Raw genomic sequence first — 25,001 nt, 5'->3', positions numbered from 1 at the left:
CTTAAATCTTTTATTAAATCAATTTGCTTTACTTTTCCTATTGTTCACATACACTGGGTATCTTTACAAAATACTTGAGAAAAACACTTTTTAAAATTTTCCTACAGAATGAATACCTCAATGAAGGCATTGATGCACGAATTATTGAGTATGAGGACAACAAACCACTGTTAGATATATTCCTGCAAAAGCCGATGGGATTACTGTCACTTCTTGATGAAGAAAGTAGTTTTCCTCAAGCCACTGATCAGACACTTGTTGGTAAGCTATTGGCAACTTGTACATAAAGATATATTGGCCTTTTTTTAGGGTTGAAAAAGAAATAGGATTGTTTCTCAGATTTAAAATTACCTGATTCACACTTAATCAACACCCCAGGATAGGCTCAAAATCCAGATTTTGGATTTTCAACAAATTTTAACACTGGGCCCATTTTACAAAATGAAAAACAGTGTAGAGAAATGTAAGGTTTTACACTAAGGCAAGAAAAAACAACTGTAGATTAGATGAAACCAGGCTCACAAGTAGTAACTGAGAAGGATCTTGGAGTCCTAATGGACAATCACTTAAATATGAGCTAGCAGTATGTGGCAGCAGCCAAAAAAACATTCAATCCTAGGCTGCATCAAAAAGCAGATAGAATCACGATAGTGTGAAATATTAGGATCACTTCATAATCCCTTAGTAAGACCACATTTGGAATACTACATCCAATTTTGGTCACCATGTTATAAAAATGATGTATAGACTCTGGAAAGAATTCAGAAAAGGGCAATAAGGATTAGAGGACTGGAGGCTAAAATATATCAAAAACAGTTGCAGGAATTGGGTTTGTCTAGTCTAGTGAAAAGAAGGAGTATGGATAGATGGAAATTAATTAAGGAGAGAAGCAATCTAGAACTGAAGAGAAATTTCATTCTAATGAGAACAATTAACCATAAAATGACTTGCCTTCAGAAGTTGCTCTTTCACTTGTCAGGAATGGCATAGGGGGATGGACTAGAAGAACCCCTCTAAGGTCCATTCCAACTCTGTTATACTGACTTATGACACTTCTGAATCTGCACTTTACAATGCCAGAGTCATATCCAAAATGCCTACAAAAATGTGTGATTGGAAAGCAGACACATATCCAAATGTATATATTGGGGAAATTGTTTACAAAAAGTTATAATTGCTAAACAAATACATAGATTAGCAAAAAGTGAGAATGAGATACATTTTAGTAGAAATATCTATGGAACTACATATATAAACTTACACATAGACTTCTTTTTAAAAGGCAGGCAAAATAAATTCATGGTTGAAAAAGCATCAAACTGAGCAAAGTTGAAGTTGATAGATTTACCCATTTTTACACAGATTTCTCAGTGAAGTGTTTTCATTTATGCCTTCAGGGTGAAAATATTCCCACTGCTAATAGTATCTGTATAGCTAATATTTTTTGCTTCAAGAAGCTATTCAGCAGAAATATCAGGCAGAACTATGAAGTCTTCCTCTATTTAACTCCGAGTAGAAGGGAGTTCAGGGCATCTTTTCCAGAGTAATTTTCCTTCATATCACCAAAATATTTTTAAATTTTTTAAATGCATATTTACATGAGTGATACAAAAGATAAGGTAATATTGGTGATGTTATAAGAGCAGTGTTTATCTTTACAGAAAAGTTTGAAGACAATTTGAAATCCAAATATTTCTGGAGACCAAAGAGAATTGATTTGACATTTGGCATTTACCATTATGCAGGGCAGGTAAAAAGACTGAATAATTTTTCTCTATTAATGTGATTATTTTATAACAGGACGGGCTAACTTGTTTCAATACATTACAAAAGTCTAAGCAGCTTTTTACACTTAAATGGTTACAAATATTTGTGCAACACATTTACATCTTATCTCTCTTTCTCCCTCTCTCTGTATGTGTATGGGGGGGGGAGAAAGAGCAAGAGAGAAAGAAGAAAGAGATGAAGGAAGGAAGGAAAGAAAGAAAGAAAGAAAGAGAAAGAAAGAAAGAAAGAAAATCTTCATCCAATATCATAGAACAAACATTTCTTCTTTAAAACATTTATAAGTAGTACAGTCACCAAAAAGAAACAATAGATTATAAAATTGGACACCAGCTCTTTTAACAGCATTGCCACGTATGCCTGGAGCCTGAAATCCATTTCGTACAAAACTGCTATTGTAGCTGCCTTTATGTGCTCAAGAATTCATGGTATATTCAACTTCATGGGTCACATAGACCTTAGAGCTACTTCTCATATCATTGGTCATCCTGTTCTTGCTAAATTGGCATAAGAGACACCAATCTGAACAGCCTGTGTTAAAGCTAAACAGTCTGCTTGAGCTAGTATTTTCCAGATGATTTGGATTTTAATTGCAATCCAGTATAATTTGAGAACTGTTCCAACTTGCATTGGAATGTGTGGAACAACAATACTGAGCTGTTTGCTTGTAATTGCATCAGAATGGATGTCTTTTTGTACATCTCCTTCTTCAAACAAAGACCACTATTAACATTGGTTATTTTTCATCTCCCAGTAGCCCCAAGTTCACTTCCATGAGGAAGAACCAAATTGTAAATCTTCCCTGTAAATTCAAGGCACACCTATCTCCAAGTCTTGAGGAAGAGCCTTAAGCAAGTATTTGTTGCCATGGGTACTGTGTGTAGGGCCTTTTGCCATGTACGCATACTCTTCTGTTGGGAGTGCAGCCTACTCTCTTCCTCACACATTTACAGTATCCTTATATATTGTATATTATATATCTTTTTGACTAGTAGGCCTCTAACCACCTACTCAGTTGAACAGCAGACCTGTGCAGTAATCACATTCCCTCCATGGCCTTCCAAAGTGAATCAGTCTATTCATATGCTAGCTGAACGTCATCTTCCTTGTTTTCTTTTTCATGATTTTTTTCATGATTTGTTGATTTTTGGCGGATTCAGTCTACTTTATCTCCAAAGAACCTTTTGTTTTTCTCATTCAAGAACAGAGAAGCAGCTGAAGAAGAAATTGCATTAAATAACTGTTCCTGACCTTTTGTATTTTCATTCAGGTTCTTTACAATGTAAATGGGTTCTTGGCCAAAAACAGAGATACTTTGCCAGATGATATTATACTACTACTGCGATCCTCTCAGAATCACTTGATTCGGCTGCTAGCAGCCCACCCTCTTACCAAAACAGGTAATTAAATCCTATCTTGCATTTGCCAGGGCCAATATTCTTTGCTATCTTTCCATTTTGTGGCCCCCTAGAAGGAACTATCAGCCATGATAACCACCATACAGGAATACTACTGAAGGCCATGCAATTGGTACCTTATCCAGGACCCTGCTTCCTATCTGTGATTTTCCAGTGTCCTGCCCTTAGTAATACCTCTTATATCCATGAGGGTGAATGCATGTGCCAGAGGTGGCACGCAGAGCCTTCTCTGTGGGCACGCGTGCCATCACCAGCTGCTCTTCTGGTTTCCGGCACACACGTGCACGCCGGCGGGCTTGTCTTCGCGCATGCCAGAGCACTGTGGTCTTCAGGTTTCTGGGGCACCAGCATGTATGAAGATCAACTGAGCAGTGCACATGTGCTTGCCAGAAACCAGAAGACCAGGTGCCCCGCATATGCATGTGCAACGGCCAGCTTGTCTTCTAGTTTCTGGGGCTCCGGCGCACACTTGCATTTCAGTTTAGGTACTTGGCGCCATCACTGACCTATATGGATCAAACTGATAATGTTACCCTTTTATAGCTGTCATTACATCCTTGCAACTTTCAGAGGATTTAAAAAAATCGGAAGACACATTATTCTGAATTGGCCATTGTTGTATGTGGTTCAGTGTTGTCTAGAGCATCCCATCCTGATCTAATGTCCTACAGATGTTTTAGGCTAGTCCTTCATCATTATTTGACATATTTGAAAGGCATCAGATCGAGAAAGAGTAGTTCACACTTTTTCTAATTTTCCAGTATTTCAGGCCTATCTTTCAGGATGGAGCTTATTAAAGAAAAGTCCTATTTAGAATTGATAGGATTGAACCTGAGGCCATTTACTCACAAACCAAATTCTTCTCTGAAGGACATTCTACTAGTGCACAAACAGTAGTGGATGCTAGTGTTGGATTACAGCAAGCAAAAAGGTATAGGTAGTCCTCGCTTAACAACCATTTGCTCAGCAACGGTTTCAAGTTACAACAGCAATGAGTGAATGATAGCTACAAGTCCTCAAAGTTAATAAATGTTGCAGTAGCCCCAAAGTCATGTGATCAAAATTCAGGTATTTGGCAATCTGTCCACATTTACAAACATAGTGTGCACTTCATGTCCCCTCCCACCTATCTATATCCTCCTGTCCTCTGCATGGAGGCTTCAGGGAGGCCACCTGAAGGTCCTCACAAGGTCCTCACAAGGTCCTCACAAAGGGCCAGGTACTCCCTTGAAGCAGAAGCAGGAAGACAGCAAAGGTCAGCTGGGACAAAAGTGGTAAGCAGTGAAATGCAAGGGAGCCAAAAGGTAGAGATGATGGAGAGGTAGGCAAGGAGGGGAGTTGAAGAGAGTTGAGCATGGCAGAGCAAGAGAAACATGAAATTGTGATGAAACAACAGTACAGTCCTGGCCCAATTATTGCATTCAGGATTACCAGAATTCCCATCACTAAATGATACAATCACATAATTCAGCCTACTTTTTGCTTAACGTTGAAAATTCCAGTCTCAGTTGAAGTTGTTAAATGAGGCCTGTGGAGATTCACTTCTTGGTTGTCCCATAGGTGTTTTTTCAAGTGGCAACTGGACTTTCTGGTTTTTCTTTGATGTTTTTCTTCTCATCCAAGAAATTTCTTCAGCTGACTTAGTTAAACAGGATTACCTGTATTGGGTGAATATAGCATAATAACTATTTCTCAGTCATCCCTACCTCATGTGATACTGTTATGGGAGTAAATTTGAAGGCTATATGGCTTCACAATATACTCCACTTTGAACTCTTGCAGAAAAGGTGGGATATAAATCTAATGAATAAAATTACCTAAGGGGAATAAATCATATATTTTGCCATTAATCTGCAGGCCCAAAGCATGCTTCCTTGAACATAACCAATCAGGATTGCCATTTCTTTGATTGGTCCTGCTCCTCTGATTTTAATTGCAATCTCGCTATGCTGCTCTAAGCAGATGAATCATTTTTCATGATAGGGATTAAATGAAGTCAAAAGATTTATTTGTGCATAATATACAAAAAAAATAAATTAAGGCGACAAGTCATTGTCCAGGTTCTTACGTAGCTGTGTATTGTGACAGAAATTGGCTGTAATACTGAGAAATGGAATCTTGAAATCTAAGGCAGCTTGATAGAAATAGAGAAAAATGCTTATTAACCTCCTCTCCTGGATGTTTCTTAGATGCATCTAGGGCAGCCCAGTTTTTTGTGATGTGGATGGGCATTTAATTTTACTCAGCAAAGCTGTTTTTATGTTTATAAAATACAAATATGAGTCTTGTGTCTTTTGGTTAGCTCTCTGCAAAATCAAACCCCAGATGTATTCTCTGATCCTCAGGGATCTATTTCCATTAGGAAACATGACTGTTACATCATATCATATAAAAATAAGCCAGCGGGGTTTAATATTTGTTGATTTTAATGCAATTATGAGGACAGAGTGAAAAATGCAAATCGTTAATTATTTCAGTAACCAGCATAGCTTTCATTTTGCCATGGAGTATTGTACATGCTTTTTCTAAGTATAGGAAGTCCCTGGATTATAGAAGCCTTGACTCTGACTTTAGCCAAGGACAACACATTTGGAATGAAATAGTTTTAACCTTTGGAATTTTGCAACTTTCAGCTGTTTAAAAACTGTTAAAAATATTTAGAATAGGAAAACAAAACGAGGCAAGACAAAAAAAAAAGAGCAAAAATGGTAGGGATAACAAAGCCAGATGGGAAAAAAGAAAAGGAAGAAAGGGTAGGTTTATAATCACCAAAGGCCTGGGTAAAGACCCTGACCTTCAGTGCTTTTCAAAATACTAGTAAAAGAAGGGAGGAGGGCAGTGGTGGGTTTCAATTTATTTTACTACTGATTCACTCGGGCATGCTCGCGTGACTCTTCTGTGCATGCGCAGAAGCATCCAGGCAGGTGGGTGGAGCCTGCCGCCGCCACCACTTCCGGTACGTCCAATCCAGGGCAAACCGGCAGAAACCCACCTCTGGAGAGTGGTATTCAAATCTCATTCAAGAGGGCAGGTACTTTCAGGGTGCTGATAAATAGGTTTAACTGAAGGATGCTGGAGTGGGTGAATAATGCCAGATCAGATCAGTTGGGCAGATGCTATGTGAGCTAGGAGGTCTCTCATATAACCAAACTATTAGGGCCCTAGGCCATGTAGGGTTTTATAGGTAATGCCAGCACATCAAGTCACATCTGGAAGCAAACTGGCAACCAATACAACTCACAATACATACCAAGATATGTCAATCATTAGCCATGCTACTACATTCTATACTACTTGAGGATTTCAGATGATCTTCAAGGCAGTTGTGAGATATCCGGGGCATGAGTGAAGGGCACACCAACCTAGGAAAAACAATTGGTGTACTAAGTGAAGTTGTGCAAGTGCCACCATCACTTTCGGTGGCAGAACTACCATTTTCAAATAGGGACATGGTTGTTTTATTTGCTTTTTATTTTTAGTATTTTAAAAAGATAACAAATATACTTTTCATTTGCTTCTTCACTTTCTTATCCCAAATTATACATATGTATCAATACATATGTATAATTATACATTATACATATGTATTGATACATATTTGTCAATAGAATTTTTGGTGATCAGAAAACACACATTTGGTGAAAGAACAGTTTCCCCCCATTATCCAGCTATAATCTCAGAGATATTGTTCTCTGTGAAACTGGAAAAAGAGACATAAATTGAGCTGGTCCTTGAGGGCCAAACACAGATGTTGGAAAACAGTCTGAGCACTGTCTTTTGTGTGTCTTTTTTAAGGGTCGCAGTTGTGCACATTTCTTGCCCGGTGGAATGTGTCCTTAGCTCCTTAAGAAAATGAGCTGCTTCTATCTTGCAGCTCAGAAAGGTGACAGCAGCTCTATAAAATACTTTTCTCATTTTCCCCATGGATTGCTTCCATGCACTGTTTCCTGAACCATTCATGGAGTCTAAGACTGGTTTGTCATACATTGCATTGTCACACTAGGCCATTGGAAATTGTACAGTACTTTCTAATCAGACTAAGCCATCTTAACCACTTGTGTGAGGCTCTGGAAGTTCCAGGGAAAGAAAATTGGGAAGAATCTTGAGAAATTCAACTTATAGAATAATATTAAAAGAACAAATGAAAGATACATGTTCCATCTTCTCATAATTTTCCCAATCATTGGGGGGGGGGTGTTCTTGTAAAAGAAAAATAAGGACTGTCTGGACAACTTATGTATTTTGAAGGCCAGCTTATATCTTCCATTGTTCACAAGGTTTTATTTTTATTTGTGAGAAATGTTTAGTTACCTTTCCAGCTGCAGATTTTTTTGGAAGTCAGCACCCTGAAAACCAAGTAATATAAAGCCTATAATAAAATTCAAACAAGCATCAGAATGACAAAAGATGGACTAGAAAACAGTAAAGACACATCATTGTGTTCTTTTTGTCATCTAAAAATGACCCAGAAAGTACTGTATGCACAACAAAAAGTCTGGAAATTATTCTTACCAATATCCCTATTTTCTAAAACTTCTTTTGAAAGATAACAGGTAATTCCATCTTTCAGGTGGGGGGTCTATTCCATGAACCAAAAAAAAAATCATGAGGGAGGCAAATACTAAATAATAAAAAGATATTTTCATGAAGAACTTTTTTGTGCAAATATAATGGCCAATTTTGTTTGTTCCCTGACTAATCCAGGAAGTGACCCTTTTTACCAATTTCTGATGTCTTTCTCTCTCTCTCTCTCTCTCATTCTCTCTCAGGTAATTTGGCACTGAGGAAGCATGCAATAAATTGTGAGAAGTGGAGACCACAGAATGTAGTCAACCAAATAAAAGTAAAGGAGTCCCTGGATTGCTATCTAAATCAGATTTTAGAGTAGATAAATTGTTAATCCTTATGGGGTGGGGGGGTTGTCTTTTTCCTCAACTCGGGTATTTTATTTTATTTTTGTTTAGCAGGGTATTTTGAAATGTACAATTCATTTTTGTTCTGTATCAGAAAAACCAACATCTCCCTCCTTTCTGGTGTAGTTTTATGAGTTGAGAGAAAACTAAATTAATTCTCAATTGTTATTTTCTTTAATGCTAATCCATACATACCTTTACTGGTGAGTGTGGGTCACTGAATTCACAGAATCTAACTTGCTAGCAAATGTATTGAAAAAGAGAAAACACAAAAATTTTAATTATAGAATTGCATCCAACTTTATTGAAAGAGCTATACTACTATTACTATTGTAATTAATATGATCGTTAGATGGATGATGTTTTAATAAATAAGAGAACAATAGGTGTGCTGTTTCTCTTCACATTTGTGACAAACATTTGTATCAAAATGTTCAGCTTTTGCAGATATACAGTATGATAAAGTATTCTATGTTTCTGAAATAACAGCACCTATAGCTTAGAAAGGATACATGTAGGTTTTAACTGAATTCTTTAAAAGATCATTTTGTGGGGCAGATTCAATCATTTTTCTTTCTTGATTATACAGAATCAGCAGGAAGGTTCCATGCATCCAAGAGAAGCAAGCAAAACACACACAGTTGCGTCTTACTTCCGAGTAAGAGATTGCTTATTTTATATTTTAATGCATGTTATTCATACAACTATCCATGCTACTTTCTCTAATTAAATGATTAAAGTCAATTCTCCCATTACACTGTCTTGACTCTTGACAACTCAATGGATATTCCTATTAGTTTTTTCCGCCTCAATTTGGAAGTTCTTTAATATTTTCACTTTTTTGGAAAAATTTTAAACTTCTCAATCTGCCTTCAGCCTTAGAATATTCTGGTATTAGTCTCCTCTCTCAATACCAGCTAAACCTCATTATCCCTACCTCCTTGAAATGAGCAAAGTACATCCAGGAGAGGGCAAGGAAACGTTTAATATTAGTGTTTTAGAATATTATTTTAATGCATAAAGAATATTATTTTAATGCATAAAGAATATTATTTTAATGTATAAAGAATATTATTTTAATGCATAAAGACTGGGAGAAAATACTTCAATTCATTATTAGTGAAATAGCTATTAAATCCACTAATTTTCTTTATGAAGATTCTGTCCATCTAATATCATTGGCATGATACATGTATGCACAAACAAACTAGCTTATTGACAATGGAAGGGTAAATAAAGGGATCCCATGGCTCAGTGGCTAAAAAGCTGAGCTTGTCAACCAAAAAGGTTGGCATTTCGTTGGTTCGTATCCCTAGTGCTGCGTAACGGAGTGAGCTCCTGTTACTTGTCCCAGCTTCTGCCAACCTAGCAGTTCGAAAGCATGTAAAAAGGCAAGAAGAGAAATAGGGACCACCTTTGGTGGGAAGATAACAGTGTTCCATGCACCTTCGGCATTTATTCATGCCAGCCACATGACCACAGAGATATCTTCAGGCAGCGCTGGCTCTTCAGCTTTGAAATGGAGATGAGCACTGCCCCCTAGAGTCGGGAACGACTAGCACATACAGTATGTGTGAGGGGAACCTTTCCCTTTACCTAGAATAAATAGCCTATGAGCAAACTGTGGCATTAGCTCAAGTCAGGTTACCTGGAAACAGTGATCTAAGTACCCCTGCAGAAGACAATGGATGAGACTTGGCCAAAATTCACTGTCTGTTCCAGTCTGCTACTTGAAACAATTTCTAAATATTTCCTAAGGGTGCAGATGAACTTATTAACTACATAGTTATCTCAAGGCAATTTTAGGAAGAAAATACTTGAGTGAGATGGCTGCAGCAATTGGTTCTCATTTAAATTTGGTATTACTCAAAGAATAATATTTGTGATATGTGAATCTTTCCAAATATATGCTATCATCATTGGATTCTGTATCTTCATTTAAACTTTTTAAAGAGATGCCATCATTAGTTGTGTTTTTCTTTTGGTATTCACAAATTCCAGCATTTACCTGTCAGTGACTAGGTGGCGCAGTGGTTAAATGCAGCACTGCAGGCTACTGCTAGATCAGCAGTTCAGCGGTTCAAATCCCACCGGCTCAGGGTTGACTCAGCCTTCCATCCTTCCGAGGTGGGTAAACTGAGGACCCGGATTGTTGGGGGCAATATGCTGACTCTCTGTAAACCGCTTAGAGAGGGCTGAAAGCCCTATGAAGCGGTATATAAGTCTACTGCAAAGTGACTAACAATTTCTGGTAGGTTCATGTGCACTTCCCCACTTGATTTGTTTTATTTTCAGATACTTTTAATTGCCATGCTCCAAAATAAAATTCCAACCATCAATATATTCAAATATTTCTGTGTCCCACCAAAGCCTATAGGCATTCTTGAGAAATGAGCATAGAATCAAAAAGTTAAATTGGATTGGACCTGAGTAGGACTTGGATTGGAGATTCCTAGGAAATCCCAAGGCTATAGTGTAGATTTGGAAATCAAACAAATATTCCTCCAAAATAACTTCCAAACAATTTCCATATTGTTTCAAAGAAAAATATAGGGTTCTTTAATCATCAGGTCACGTTTAATTAAAAGGACTCTTTCTCTTCATAGGCTTAAGTCAGAGAAAAATATACACTATAATTTTGTTATGTTCCATATTATATTCATATTCATCATATTGCTTGTATGTGTCCCTGCCAAAGATTTTTGTCACTCTCTGGTTGGGTTTGATTATTATGTCAATTATAGCACTTGGTTTGTGATGCTGACTGAAATTGTAATTATACATTCAAGGAGCATATTAATATGCTTTTTAAATTTACATTTGAATAATGCACTTACAAGAGTATTACATTGTTGCTACCATTTTCTTTTGAGGCACCCTGGTGCTTGCACAATTAGCTTCTCTGTTTTGAATAAGAATTTGCATTGAGCCATTGTAGAACCCCTGTTTGAATACCATTTTATGCCACAACCACCATTAATTGCCAAGAGGCAATTACATCTCTCTCTGCTCATTAGGAGTACATAATAGGAAGAGTGTGTGTGCTAGAGCCCCTACATGCAATGTATTAGCTTAAGACATCAGACACAACCAATTTGCTTAGCATCAGAGGTCACCATGATCTACATGACTGTAAGCATAAGCGTATGCAATCAAGAAGTTAAGATAAACAATTTTATGATCTACATACAGTTTTAAGCACCAAAAAGTCTCAGCAATGAATGCATTGTACTGAATAGGTAAGAGCTCATAGACAACCAAATTGAAAATTCCTTTCTCCTCTGTGTTTTGTCCATTACGCACATTCAGCCTCTATGTTTCCCTTTAAGTAAACTTTGCCTAAAGAGCCTAGGATTATAAAGTTCAGTTAGGTCCCGTAATGAAAGTTTACACTTGACATAAAGAAATAATCTCTTGTCATTCAAAGCAAAGGTGAGTCATCCATCTCATTCCCAGGTGGGTTAATTGTTTTAAGTCATGTACAAGTTCGACACGTTGATGTAGGCCTAATTTTATTTTTGAAATGGTGCTTCATTCAGTATATAGGATGAAATCGCTTAATGTTTTGCCAGCTTTGTTCTCCTGCTGTTTTGTGGCAGCTGACTGATCAAGCTGAGAGCAGTGATAAGCAGTCTTGGATTAGGCCCGTGATGGCAAACTTATGGCACGCATGCCATAGGTGGCACGCAGAGCCATATTTGCCAACACAGCAGCCCTCAGCAGCGCTCAACTCAGCTCTGGCACGCAAGCCAGCTGATTTTTGGCCTTCCAGAGGGCCGGGGGAGGCCATTTTCACCCTCCCAGGCTTCAGAAAAGCCTCTGGAAAATTCCCCCCAACGTGGGGGTCACTTGGGCATGTGCAGTGGAAGGGGGTCACTCACACATGCGCAGGTGGGAGAGTTCTCTCATGCATGCGCAGGTGAGTGGGCATGCACAATAGCACACGCACACACAGTTTTGGCACACCTTTAGAAAAAGGTTAGCCATCACTGGGTAGGCTGTGTTTACAGGCACAATATCAGCATTCCAAGTAACACTTTCATAGCAAACAAAACTTCAAGACAGGTAGTTTCCTCAAAAAATAGTTGTTTTGGAAATATCATATTGGCACAACCTGATGAAAACCGACTCTGAAAGTTCCCGCAGTTTTCACCTAATTAAAAGTAAAAATTTTCCCCTTTCCCAAACTAACAGTCACATGGTCTAGTTGCCTGGTAACTTCACTCCTCCTCTCTCTCTCTCTCTCTCTGGCCAACTGTGGGAAAGTCCTTGGTTCCCAGGAGAAAGTATTTTGTTTTGGCTACAAAATTCCAACTATTTCTATTCCCCCCTCTCCCTATCCCTCAACTCCAGTGTGGGCACATTTCAAAATGGCTTATATCAGGCCAGCTTCACAGTTGATATACTATTCTTGATGCTTGCCGACTCCATATTCCACCTGACATTAAAATATTATTTTAATTTTTTTAAGTGAGGTTGTAAAATAGTGTATCTTAAAGCAAAGCACTCTACCATTATTTTTGCAGGTAGTTCTCGACTTACGACCAGAATTGAGCCCAAAATGTATGTTGCTGTGAAACATTTTTAAAGTGAATTTGCCCCATTTTACGACTTTTCTTGCCACAATTGTTAAGTCAATGGTTGCATTTGTTAAGTTAGTAACGTGGTTGTTAAGTGTTAAGCTATTGACATAGTTATTAAGTGAATCCGGATTTCCCATTGACTTGGCTTGTCAGAAAGTCACAAAAGACCCTGCAACCATCATAAATATGTACCACTTGCCAAGCAACTGAATTTTGGCCATGGGGCTGCTGCAATGGTCATAAGTGTGAAAAACAGTCATAAATTGTTTTTTTCAGTGCTGTTGAAACTTTGAACGGCCACTAAATGAACTGCCGAGGACTATCTGTATTTACATGTATTTCTCTCAACTTCATTCTGAAATAAGGAGCTAATATCAGAACTGCTAGTGTGACCATCTTGACTCTCCCTCTTATAAGGTTCCTAGGCAGCCATACAAAAGGGTATCTCAGAGCAGATGGGATGGTAGAAATCTTCCAAGACTAAAGGTTACGGTGGAAATCAATCGTAGTTATTTGCTCTGAGGTCATCTGGCGTTTTATTAGTGGTGGCTTGATGGTAGTTCTAGATATGTTCACCAGCCCCAAACATTTACTTCTTCCTGACATTTTCTTCACTCAGTTTTGAATTGTTTAAAATATTGGTGAGAACAAGAGATTATTTATAGCTGCTCTTTCAGTTATTGCAGCTAATTCATTGCTTACTTATGATCACCTGTAGTTATTCTTTAAGCACATTTCAAATGTTGCCGACAGAAGCTTTATCAGTTTTTGCAATTAAGATTCTATAAAAGAATCCCAAATCTTTTGTTTTCATCGTTTCCATTCAGAACTCATTGATGGATTTGTTGTACAAACTGGCGGTTGGCCAGCCCCATTTTGTTCGGTGTATTAAACCAAACAACTATCGTCAGGCAAACAAATATGACAAAGAAAAAGTATTGATTCAGTTGCGATACACTGGAATTTTGGAAACAGCTCGGATTCGGCAACAGGGATATTCTCATCGTATTCTTTTTGCAAACTTCATAAAGCGGTAAGTCCTTTGTAAAACAAGATCCTCTGCTCCTCCTTCCTTTTGTGCTGTCGTTTTTTCTATCTGCTTGAGTTTCTGCCAAAAGAACGCTAGTGTCGCCTTAAAGGTAAGAGAGGAGGCATATAAAATAAGCAAATAAACGTGGCAAATTAATTAATTAAATACATACATACAATCACCAGCCTCTTTAAAGTAAGAAGGATCTCTGATTTTTTTTTCACTTGGAAAGGTCAGACAAAGAAGGAACAGCAAGTATGTAAAACTAAACTTGAAATATTACAATTGGACTTTTGATTTGTATAAATAAATCCTCAGAATTATTTACTTACAGATTTACAACCTGCCACAACTATCAAAAAAGACCATAGCTGGATCAAAATAATAAACCATTTTTTCTCCTAGTGTTTTCCTGCAAATGCAGGGTGTGCTTTTTTGCAGATCAACCAATTATTGTTCCATTGGTTGAAACAGGACTTTTCACCAGAGGTGGCTTGTCACCTGAAATGGACATCATGGGCTAAGAGAAAATGATTGGGCCAACATCACCCAACAAGCTATCATGCCTAAAGCAGGACTAGAACTCACAGTCCCCAGGTTTCTGACCTGATACCTTATCCACTTAACCAAACTAGTTTTCACATCAAACATAATCAATGCAAACCAAAAATGCCTTAGAAATACAAATTTAAAAATCTCAAAAGAATATCTGGAATCAGATCTTCCCAAAGCTATCTGGAGTCTCCAACTAGAGACCATTCCTGAGGAAAGAAGAAAACACTAGTTGACATTGGTGCCCAAATTTCCAGGACAACAACCAGTTGCTTCTCCCATCATGATCAAAGTAATTGGGCCCCTCTAGTGGGGAGTGGCCATCCTGCAGATAAATGGAGTTGAACTAGACTGTGGTAATTTATGGTAATTTAGTTAGGTGGGTGATGGGGAAGTGGATAGACAGACAAATGAAAAAGTGCTATAATATTCAATCCTTTAAAGAGTTGTACAAACTCAGTATGTTGTCACTCATGTTATACCAATAAAAGCTGACAAGACAACATAGGCAGGAAAAAAATACAGTGGCCTTCTTGAGAAGGTAGCTGGAGCATCATGCATTTTCTTCTCTGAAAAATGAGCTAGTCTGTTTACAGCTTATCTAATAAGAACCAAATACAATATCTCCAATAAATGCATTATTAAATAGTTCACATATTTCCTCTCACTCTTTTTCTTTCCTTCTTTCCTGGACTCTTTCTTTCTCTTGTAGATACTATTTCCTTTGTTACAATTCCAGCAACGAACTTCCTATAAATTCTGCAACTTGTACTGCCATCTTGGAAAAAGCCAAGTTGAATAAATGGATGGTTGGGAAAACAAAGGTACTATTTCCATGCTTTGCCACTATCCACCTGTAATATTTTCTGCAGTGCTCCTGCTGAAACAAGTAGAATAATCAAGAATATAGTGTTATGGAGGCTCACTCATATGCCACCAGTTTTTTAAAATTATCCTCTCTCTTTTAATAACTTATTTAATATAATTTGATGAAAAGAATATAGTGAACTCATTAATTTGAACTTGGCCTAATAGTTATGATTAACCAATATATTTGTGACTTTAGATTCCGGCTATTTTGTATACAGTTTCATAGATATTTAGAATATATTGCAAAAAATGTTTCTGTATGATGCACCATTAACAATCATCTAAGAAGTAACATTGTTTTATCTAGAATTCAATGCCAGATTCAGAATTGCCTCTATTTGACAGGTTATTTGATATTTTATCCACCATAAAATTGGAACTTCTGTTCCCTGGACATTTTTCATATCTAATCATCCTGACTTCCAACATTGCTGGGGGATTTTTTTAAGACAGGTATTTGGTAGCTTCCTCTTAGCTAGAGAGCAATCATCATTGGAAATGTTATCTATGGAATTAAATGGGTCTCCTCTTTATAATCTATCATGATCCTCCTCTTTTTTAACAGGTGTTTCTGAAATACTACCACGTAGAGCAACTAAATATAAAGAGAAAGGAGACAATTCATAGGATTGTTTTGATTCAAATCTATGTGAGAAGATGGCTTTGTTCAAACAGATTTAAAAGGTTGAAGGAGAAAAGGCAAGCAAGTGCAATTAAAATACAATCAGGTAACAAAAATATTTTTAGCATCACATATGCATGTATTTGCATAGAATAAGATGCTCAAGTATAAAACTTTTAGCAAATTCCTGGTCCTGACAAAACCCCTTTTATTAAATGAATGTGAATTTATCTCATTCATATTCAGCAAAGGCCTGGTAAACAGTATTTCAAAGGTAAAGTTATGACCACAGAACTTATCTAGCTTGAAAAGCTGCCATGTAAACATTTTCCAAATGCAGTGCTGTGCAAGGAAATACTTGGCACGGAGTCTCTGAGATTCACGGACAGATCTTCACACTCCTGAAATGAACAAATAAATGAACGAATTGTTTCCTCTGCAAAAACCCACTCCTTTTTGCTCCTCTTTTATTTCTTATGGGAGGGGCCATTCACCACCCATCTGTGGCCTTACTCCCAAGTCAACCCTGCTTTCTTAGCTGTTCTTTTCTTCTGGCAGCTCTGCGCATGCGCACACTGGGAACTGGCTCCAGCTGTTCCTCTGCCTCACTGCTGTCTAGCTCCAAAGGCAGCTGAGAACAGCCAGATGGCCTTGACTCTACCTCTGCCTCCAATGCAGAGCCCTCGTCCAAGCTTTCCCCAGCCTCCAGGACTCGCCCATGTTCCTCCCCAACCTCCTCACTGTCCAACTCTGCTCCCAGCTCTGCTGGTGGGCCACAACAGAAACTCAAGTCTGCATACATGAAGATTTCCCTCCTTGATGGGCATCACGTACATGCATCACAAAGTAAACGCTGCCAATTTTTTTTTGAATTATGATGTCACATACAAGTATGGAAGAAATAGAGCTTGTATTGGGATGTCATAGTGCAAATTTTGTTATTTTGATGACATTTTGACTTCTGTGGTTGCCCTTCCCTTTCTCTATAGAGTCATGAACTGGTGACTTGGAGAATATCTGAAGAAAATCAACCTGTAGCCAAAGTGGGGGATTGCCGGGAAATTGGTAATTCCTACCAATGAGATTGATTGGACAAGGGAATATGAGAAGATACTCTCAACCCCCTTAAAAATTTCCAAGTCACCAAAATATTATACCAAGAGCCAGTAATGTAATCCAATGCTTCCCTCCTTTTTTGCTTTGTTCTCTTCTGTCTTTTCTCATCTTAGTGTCAGAATCCATTTCCAGCTTGACCATTTCCTCTTTAAAAGCTTCCTTTTTGCATTGGTGGCTTTTCATTACAACTGATAGTCTTGTCTACTCATCCACTTTATTTCCGAGCAGAAAATTGTCTAATATTGTGAGCATAGAGAAGTTCTCTGACAGTGTTGTCAAATAAACAATAATAAATAATAATAAATACATACATATGTATTACAATATTTAATACAATATTACGATAATACAATAAATATTTAATACAATAATAAACACAAAACCTGAAAGATCTAAGATTAGAAGGATTAATTAAGTTGGTTGTTGAGTAAGCAACTATAAGACTTTAGCAGAAAAGATAAGAGCATCTTGTTTGAGATTTAAGCTTTTCCTAAATGTCAGTTTGATCCCTAAACCCATTTCCAATTTGATCTCCTTTAAAGTGTGAATTTTCCATTTTGAGAGGAAAGTTGCATTCTTGTTCCTAAATGAAAGCTTTATGTCGAATAAACTTGTGTTTTCTTGTCATGAGCCTGGATATCTACATAAAATTTCATTGTATTCGATGTCCTAAAAGAGGAGTGAGCAACCTATGATTTCAGACGTATTTAATGTCCATGAGCACTAATTTTTTCTTGTTTCTCCTGTTTGCTTTCCTGCCAGTTTTCTTGTTTTCAACCATTGGAGGTGTCACAGTTTTACAATTCAAAGATAGAGCCTCACCTTGAAGTCCAATTTTTTAAAAAAATGTTTATATTGGCCGCATCTATGTAGGATAGTGATGGCGAACCTTTTTGGCACCAAGTGCCCAAACTGGAACAGATGTGCATGCGCATGCACGCAGGCGCGTCGGAGTGCTGGAGCACCAGAAACACAAACATCAGCTGGCTGTTGCATATGCACGCGCTGGCCAGCTGGTCTTTGGGTTTCTGGAATGCACATACATGCTGGAGACTAAAAACCCGAAGACCAGCTGGCTGGCGCACTCATGCCTGTTTTATAGCGGGTCTTGGTCATTTTGGGGGCTGTTTTCAGGCCATTTTCAGGCTGTTTTGGGGGCTGTTTTCCAGCATTCCAGCACCTGCGAAGATCAGCTGGCACCAGAAACCAGAAGTGCAGCTTGTGACAGTGTGCATGTCCACAGAGAGGGCTCTGCATGCCACCTCTGGCATGCATGCCATAGGTTCGCCATCATGGGTGTACGACCACCTATTTTATGACGTGGTCCAATCCCTATAGTCCTCATTGGCTGCTTTCAAACCTTGAAGTATGCCACAAAGACAATAAAGTTTGTCCCAAAGAATAATCTTTCATCCACTCCCTTCCTCCTTGCAGATGTGACTAAGTAAGTTAATCCTGTAGGAAAATACAACAGCTTGCTTTAGAGGTTTTCACTTTCTGTCTTCAGCTTACAGGGGATATATCACCCGCAAAGCATTTGCAGAGGCAAAGAGTGTGTATGGAACAGCTATGTGGATTATCAAGCTCCAGTCAGGTAAGACTTTCCACTTATAGCATCAAGGTTTGTACAGTCAGAATGCATAGCTGTCAACAGAATTAGAAGGAAAAACTGTTTCTTCTATTTCTGCCTAATTTGTTTCAGCCTAAGCTAGTGACTACAAGTGGTAGCTGAGAATCAGGAGACAGGAGTGAAGCCAGATATCAGAGCTAGAAATCAGAATCTAGGACTTGAACTATTTTTTTCTAAAGTTGCAAGTCAAATAGGAGTTCTTCATAGACCTTCCTGCTGAAGCAATAGGCAGCCTACCTGAGCAGAATTATTGCAGTAACCGGAACTTTTTCTAATCTTATCAGCCAATGGCAGTGAGCAATAGAATATTGAATCAAAAGTTATAGTTCCACCCTTGGTTGTGGGGGGGGAGGAGGTCTGGAAAGGGGGAAAAAACTTTCCAGATAGGGGAAGTAGACAAAAAGAGTTAAATCCCATGAGAATTGAGAGCCTAGTGACTTCAAAGAAGAAAGAATAACAGTAAAACCTGAGCATTGAGGTGAGATTTTAGGAACCCCCAAAAAAAGTTTGAACAAGGGAAATCAGGAAACAGGAGCTGCGCATGGCCTGATTGAAGCAAATAAATGCTAGGTTATAAAGATTAGAGGCAAGGCATCAGCGGAACTGTCACTTATGATCTTGCATTCCTAAGCAAACCTGCTTTCATGAAATTTGGTGGAAGATGCTTAGTATCTATCAACCAAAGCATTGTGATGAAATTGATACAGAAGAATCTTGACAGACTTGGGTATTGGACACTATCTAACAAAATTAAATTCAATGGTGAAGAAAGTAAGATTCTACATTTAGGCAAGAAAAACCAAATACACAGGTACAGTATATGTGGTACCTCACTCAATAGCATCTTGGAGTCATGGTGGACAATCATTTAAATATGAGCCAGCAGTGTGCAGAAGCTGCCAAAGAAGCCAACACAGTTCTAGGCTGCATAAACAGAGAGATAGAATCAAGATCACGTGAAGTGTTAATATTTTATATTGCCTTGGTAAGGCCACACTTGGAATACTGCATCCAATTTTGGTCACCACGATGTAAAAAAGATGTTGAGACTCTAGAAAGTGTATAGAGAAGAGCAACAAAGATGATTAAGGGGCTGGAGACTAAAACATATGAGGCATGGTTGCAGGAACGGAGTATGTCTAGTTTAATTAAAAGAAGGACTAGGGGAGACATGATAGCAGTGTTCTAATATCTCAGAGGTTGCCATGGAGAAGAGGGAGTCAAGTACCAAAGCACCTTAGGGCAGGACAAGAAGCAATGGGTGGAAACTAATCAAGGAAAGAAGCAACTTGGAACTATGGAGAAATTTCCTGACAGTTAGAACAATTAATCAGTGGAACAACTAGCCTCCAGAAATTGTAAATGCTCCAACACTGGAAGTTTTTAAGAAAATGTTGGATAGCCATTTGTCTGAAATGGAATAGGGCTTCCTGCCTAAGTAGGCAATTGGACTAGAACAGTGGTCCCCAACCCCCGGTCCGCGGACCGGTGCCGGGCCGTGGAGTACCTGGCACCGGGCCGCGGAAGCCGGGTGTTCGCTGTCCCAGGCGGCCCCGCTGCGGGGAAACGGAAGCCCCGAGAACAAAACAGGCTTCAACGCAGAGAACGGGAGCCTCGCAGAAACAGCCCTTCGGGCGCTTCCTCTGCAGCCGGAAGCTTCAGCGGCCAAGGCGGCTCCGCTTGAAGAGGCTCTTCGAAGCTTTTTCCGGCACCGAGAGGAGGGCTAACCCGCCCTCCCTAGCCAGGGCTCCGGCTTCGCCACATGCGATGCTCGGCGCATCCCCCGCTGCTGCATGGCCTGCGAACCCCGGCAGCTCTGCTTTCCGGCTGCAGCGAAAGCGACAAGGCACCTGCCAAGCGGCCCCAGCCCAGTTGGCAGCGGGCATACGGTCCCAGCCCAGCCAGCCTCATCGCAGCGAGGGGCTCTTGGGGAAGCCGCCTTGCTCGCCCCCCGACCGGCTAATTTGCAGAGCGAGGCTTCCCCGATGCAGTCCCGGCGACTTCCCTTCGGCTTGTCGGAGCTGCCCTGTGGCCAAGAAGTAGCTGGGAGGGCGGCCGCGGCTCCCCTGGGCGAGGCCTGACCGTGTCTCAGGAGGCGCCCACGCGAGCACGGCTCAGCCGGCAGCCGGGCGGGCCTCCGGAAGCGCTGGCGTTCCTCTTCAGTGGGATCGCCGAGAGGCCGAGGGCAGAGCCGCTCCCTTCCTCCCCATGGAGCCCACCGTGGGGAGGGGGCGAGGAGGGAACCGCCGTTCGTCCCGGCAGGTGGGGGCGGCGGTTCACCGGGGAGATGATCCGGAGGTAAGCACGGCTGACGACCACGCCCGCCCACCCACCTCCTTGCGGGCCACTTTGGCCTCGGCGTGCCGGAACTTGGACACCCTGAACAGGCTCATGCACCTCTGAAGGACGGCGACCAATGACCGCCCTCTGGGCTAGTGCCCAGAACCACTTCGCGGGAGCCCTGTGGGCGGAGGAGGTGGGCAGGCAGGGGCGCAGGGGCGCAGGGTCGCGAACAACGCCCCCCCACCCCTGCGCGCGCTCAGCGGGCCACGGTAAAATTATCAAAGGCTGACTGGTCCGCGGCGATAAAAAGGTTGGGGACCACTGGACTAGAAGACCTCCAAGGTCCCTTCCAACTCTGTTATTCTATTCTGTTCTGTTCTAAATTCAGTTGAATCCAATTAATACTGAAGACTTGTGAGTGTCTAATAACATAAGTCTGTATCTAAAAACAAGAAATTCTCATTGTCTTGGATAGAGATCATGAAAATCATATCACATAATGTATTGATTGAATAATCCAGTGTTCCCCAAGCTGGCATTCTCCAGCAGCTGAAAAGAACAATTCCTATCATCTACAGCTATAGACCCAGCAGGCTACGTTTGGGAGAAAGATAATTGATTAGAACAGTCCTCCAATCCAATCTGAAAAATGCCAGATTAAGGAAGAGTTAGTTTAAATATGCTGATTTACCACAATAAATTAAGGGTTTATTCTTACTGTGATTTATATTAGTTACAAGAAGATTCTCAAGCCAAAAGGGAGCTAAAGAAATAAACAACGCTGCAATAATAATTCAGTCTTACTTCAGAGGATACAGGGAGAGAACAAGTCTCAAAAAAAGAAGGTAGTATTTTATTTTACTTATGATTACTCTGATAAATACCAACTCTTCTGCAATAAAACACAATATTCTGTTTCATTTCAAGCAGCACCATGCCATGCAGTATTTCTCAAAGGGAGATTTCCTCATACTAAGTCTTGCTTTGTTTTCAAAAGAGAAACTTAGGAAAGGTGCATGTTCTAAAACTACGTTATAAGGAAAAGAAGAAACCTTCAACCTGTATTCTTAACATTTTATTCATTAAATGAGATGTGGAATTTCCATTCTGCTTGGAATGGAAGCAAATGCAATTTTAAATCACTCTTGGATAAACTAGAGATGCTGAAAATATAGCATACTTAAAAAAATACAAGAAAGAAAATAATACTGAATAGCCTTTTTACCTGGTACTCAATCTGGAGTGCAAATTACTAAAACAGATGCATTAGTGGCAGAATGCCGTTCATTACCAAGTGATACTGCACTGAATTGGACCACCCTTGGTCTGGTCCAGTGGAGCTCTTCTTAATTTAAAAATTATCTCATTCTCCTCTTCCTGGGCAACACAGATATTGGTGGCCTAGAATCACAAATTTCCACTCAAATGAGGCCTTTGTGCAATTGGGCCGAAGAGCTAGTATTGGAGTGGACTCAAATGGCCCCTCCAAGTCCATTTCTTCTTTCTCTGCAGTAGATATGGAAGGTCATTTCACTGGACAGGAATTTGTTACTGGATGATCTGATAGTGAGTGAGAGGTGATAAAAGTAAAAGCATCATTTTGTTTCCCATTGTACTTTTAATAGCATAATATACAGAAAAGTGCTATCTTCAGTAGCTGCCTCCTAGTGACCATAAATCCTATTATTTAACATTACAGTATATACCTTTATTTTGCAAAATAAACTTATGTGCTGCATACATAAAAAAACATCATTCCAAAGAAATGTTTCACTTCCTTTTCATTTTGGAAAAAAAAAAGTACTGTATTGACAGTTTAGTGCATAAACTAGGGCCGAGTGGTCTTGTAAGGTTACTGTCTCCTGTAATCATTGCTAAATATATTACATCTGTTTCAGGGAATCACTTCTCAAGAATAAGCAAGCCAAAATGGCAACAAGCCCAGGGAAAAAAGAAAATCTTCCTAAAGAAGACCAAAATCCAAGCCAGCAAACTCCTCGTGTTTTTCCTCAAGAAAGTCAGGGAGGATCTGTACGAACCGCTCAGAAACCTATTGAAGCCGGCCAACAAACCACTGAAGACAAAGCGAAGGCAGCACTAATTATTCAGAGTATTTATCGAGGGTACCGAGTAAGAGATCAGCTCAGAAAGAAAAAGAAGTTACGTTTTGAAAATCAAGGTGACAGTGAGTCTGATGACCTAGCTTTAAAAGGTGGCCCAGAAGTGGAAAAATCTAACTTGGCTGTTTTCTCCAAGCAGGTAAGCATTTTAGAATAACCTTTCTCTATGTGTGTTGGGCCGAAGCACCCATTATACTTTCTGGGGATGATCAGAATTCTAGTCCAAAGTATTTGAAGGACCCAAGATGAGGAAAGACCGATTAAGCAATAGCCAACATGGGTTTGTCAAAAACAGATCATGCCAGACTAATCTTATTGCATTCTTTGATAATGTGACAAAATTAGTGGACCAGAGGAATGCCGTCGATATAGTTTACTTGGACTTCTGTAAGGCATTTGATAAGGTAGACCATAACCTACTACTAGATAAAATAGAAGAATGTGGGTTAGACAGCATCACCACCAGATGGATTTGTAACTGGCTGACCAACCCCACTCAACATGTAGTCATCAATGGAACTGCATCTACATGGAGGGAAGTATGCAGTGGAGTACCCCAGGGCTCTGTTTTGGGCCCAAAACTCTTCAACATGTTCATCAATTATTTGGATAAGGGATTAAATGGGGAACTCATCAAATTTGCAGATGACACCAAGCTGACAGGAATAGCCAACACTCCAGAAGATAGGCTAAAGATACAGAAGGATCTTGACAAACTTGAACATTGGGCACTATCTAATAAAATGAAATTCAATGGTGAAAAGAGTAAGGTTCTACATTTAGGCAAGAAAAATGAAATGAACAGGTACATTATAGGTGGTACCTTGCTCAACAGTAGTTACTATGAAAGGGATCTTGGAGAAAGAGTGCAGAGAAGAGCAACAAAGATGATTAGGGGATTGGAGACGAAAACAAATAAAGAACGGTTGCAGGAATTGGGTATGTCTAGTTTAATGAAAAGAAGGACTAGGGGAGACATGATAGCAGTGTTCCAATATCTCAGGGGTTGCCACAAAGAAGAGGGAGTCAAACTATTTTCCAAGGTACCTGAAGGGAAAACAAGAAGCAATGGGTGGAAACTAATCAAGGAGAGAAGCATCTTAGAACTGAGGAGAAATTTCCTGACAGTTAGAACAATTAATCAGTGGAACAGCTTGCCTCCAGAAGTTGTGAATGCCACAACACTGGAAGTCTTTAAGAAGATGTTGGATAGCCATCTGTCTGAAACGGTATAGGGTTTCCTGCCTAGGCAGGGGGTTGGACTAGAAGACCTCCAAGGTCCCTTCCAACTCTCCTATTGTATTGTATTATTGTAAGAAGCCTGTAGTACTGCACTGTAACTACTGTGCCACCTCGGCAGATAGGAAAGACATGTTTCCTCCACCTCTCTCTCCTCCTTCTCTCCCTCCCCCTCCTCTCTCCTATAAAGCAGTTAATTCAGTCCACATTAAAACAGAACCCATTGAAATAAAATACTGAAAAAAATGATCAACATTTTGATTTCGAATAGTGTAATAGTTTAATGTAAGAAAAGTATCCATAATAGAAGGACCAGATTTCAAGTAATGGTTCATCCTCTTTCTCAGAATGATTTCCCTTCTTTGATTTCCCTTTGGGTGTATCCTTTGATTTTATATATGTTTGTGTGTGTTTCTCACCTAGATATCAAAATTATCGGAGAACTATCTGTCACTGGAGAAGAAACTGAACGACATACTTTTATCCCATCAGCTGAATATGAAACTCCCCACAAACTACCATCCTGGCAGTCACCTTTCTTCATACGTGTACCAGTCTGGTAACAACTAATCTCTTTATTAAACAGATTAATTTCATCTGCTGTCACAACTGTTATCCTCATAAAACTATTATTTGCTCATGAAACACTAATCTTCAAGAGACCAAGGTAGGATCACCAATTTATACAGGTAGTCCTTGACTTATACCCACAATTGAACCCCAGATTTCCATTGCTAAGCAAGAGAATTGTTAAGTGAATTTTTCCTCATTTTATGACCTTTCTTACCCCAGTTGTTTAGTGAACCACTACAGTTGTTAAATTAGTAACATGGCTGTTAA

At 39.5% G+C, this 25,001-nt stretch overlaps 1 protein-coding gene across 1 annotated transcript in view; it reads left to right on the top strand.

Moving 5' to 3' along the window:
• The window catches only part of MYO3A (myosin IIIA), a 137,728-nt gene that overhangs the window by 74,691 nt on the left and 38,036 nt on the right, over positions 1 to 25,001 (top strand). The window contains exons 16-28 of the mRNA XM_032235048.1: positions 108 to 261; positions 1,662 to 1,750; positions 3,056 to 3,185; positions 7,973 to 8,046; positions 8,658 to 8,774; positions 13,527 to 13,732; positions 14,994 to 15,105; positions 15,717 to 15,879; positions 18,397 to 18,483; positions 21,536 to 21,631; positions 21,800 to 21,833; positions 22,701 to 23,061; positions 24,585 to 24,720. Of these exons, the coding sequence (XP_032090939.1) occupies positions 108 to 261; positions 1,662 to 1,750; positions 3,056 to 3,185; positions 7,973 to 8,046; positions 8,658 to 8,774; positions 13,527 to 13,732; positions 14,994 to 15,105; positions 15,717 to 15,879; positions 18,397 to 18,483; positions 21,536 to 21,631; positions 21,800 to 21,833; positions 22,701 to 23,061; positions 24,585 to 24,720 (1,759 nt within the window). The remainder of the gene's footprint in view (positions 1 to 107; positions 262 to 1,661; positions 1,751 to 3,055; positions 3,186 to 7,972; positions 8,047 to 8,657; positions 8,775 to 13,526; positions 13,733 to 14,993; positions 15,106 to 15,716; positions 15,880 to 18,396; positions 18,484 to 21,535; positions 21,632 to 21,799; positions 21,834 to 22,700; positions 23,062 to 24,584; positions 24,721 to 25,001) is intronic.

Source organism: Thamnophis elegans, chromosome Z (genome assembly GCF_009769535.1).
Source record: "Thamnophis elegans isolate rThaEle1 chromosome Z, rThaEle1.pri, whole genome shotgun sequence".
NCBI classification, from domain to species: domain Eukaryota; kingdom Metazoa; phylum Chordata; class Lepidosauria; order Squamata; family Colubridae; genus Thamnophis; species Thamnophis elegans.
Note: the sequence above shows the minus strand (reverse complement) of the source record. Positions and strands in the feature narration are given on the sequence as shown.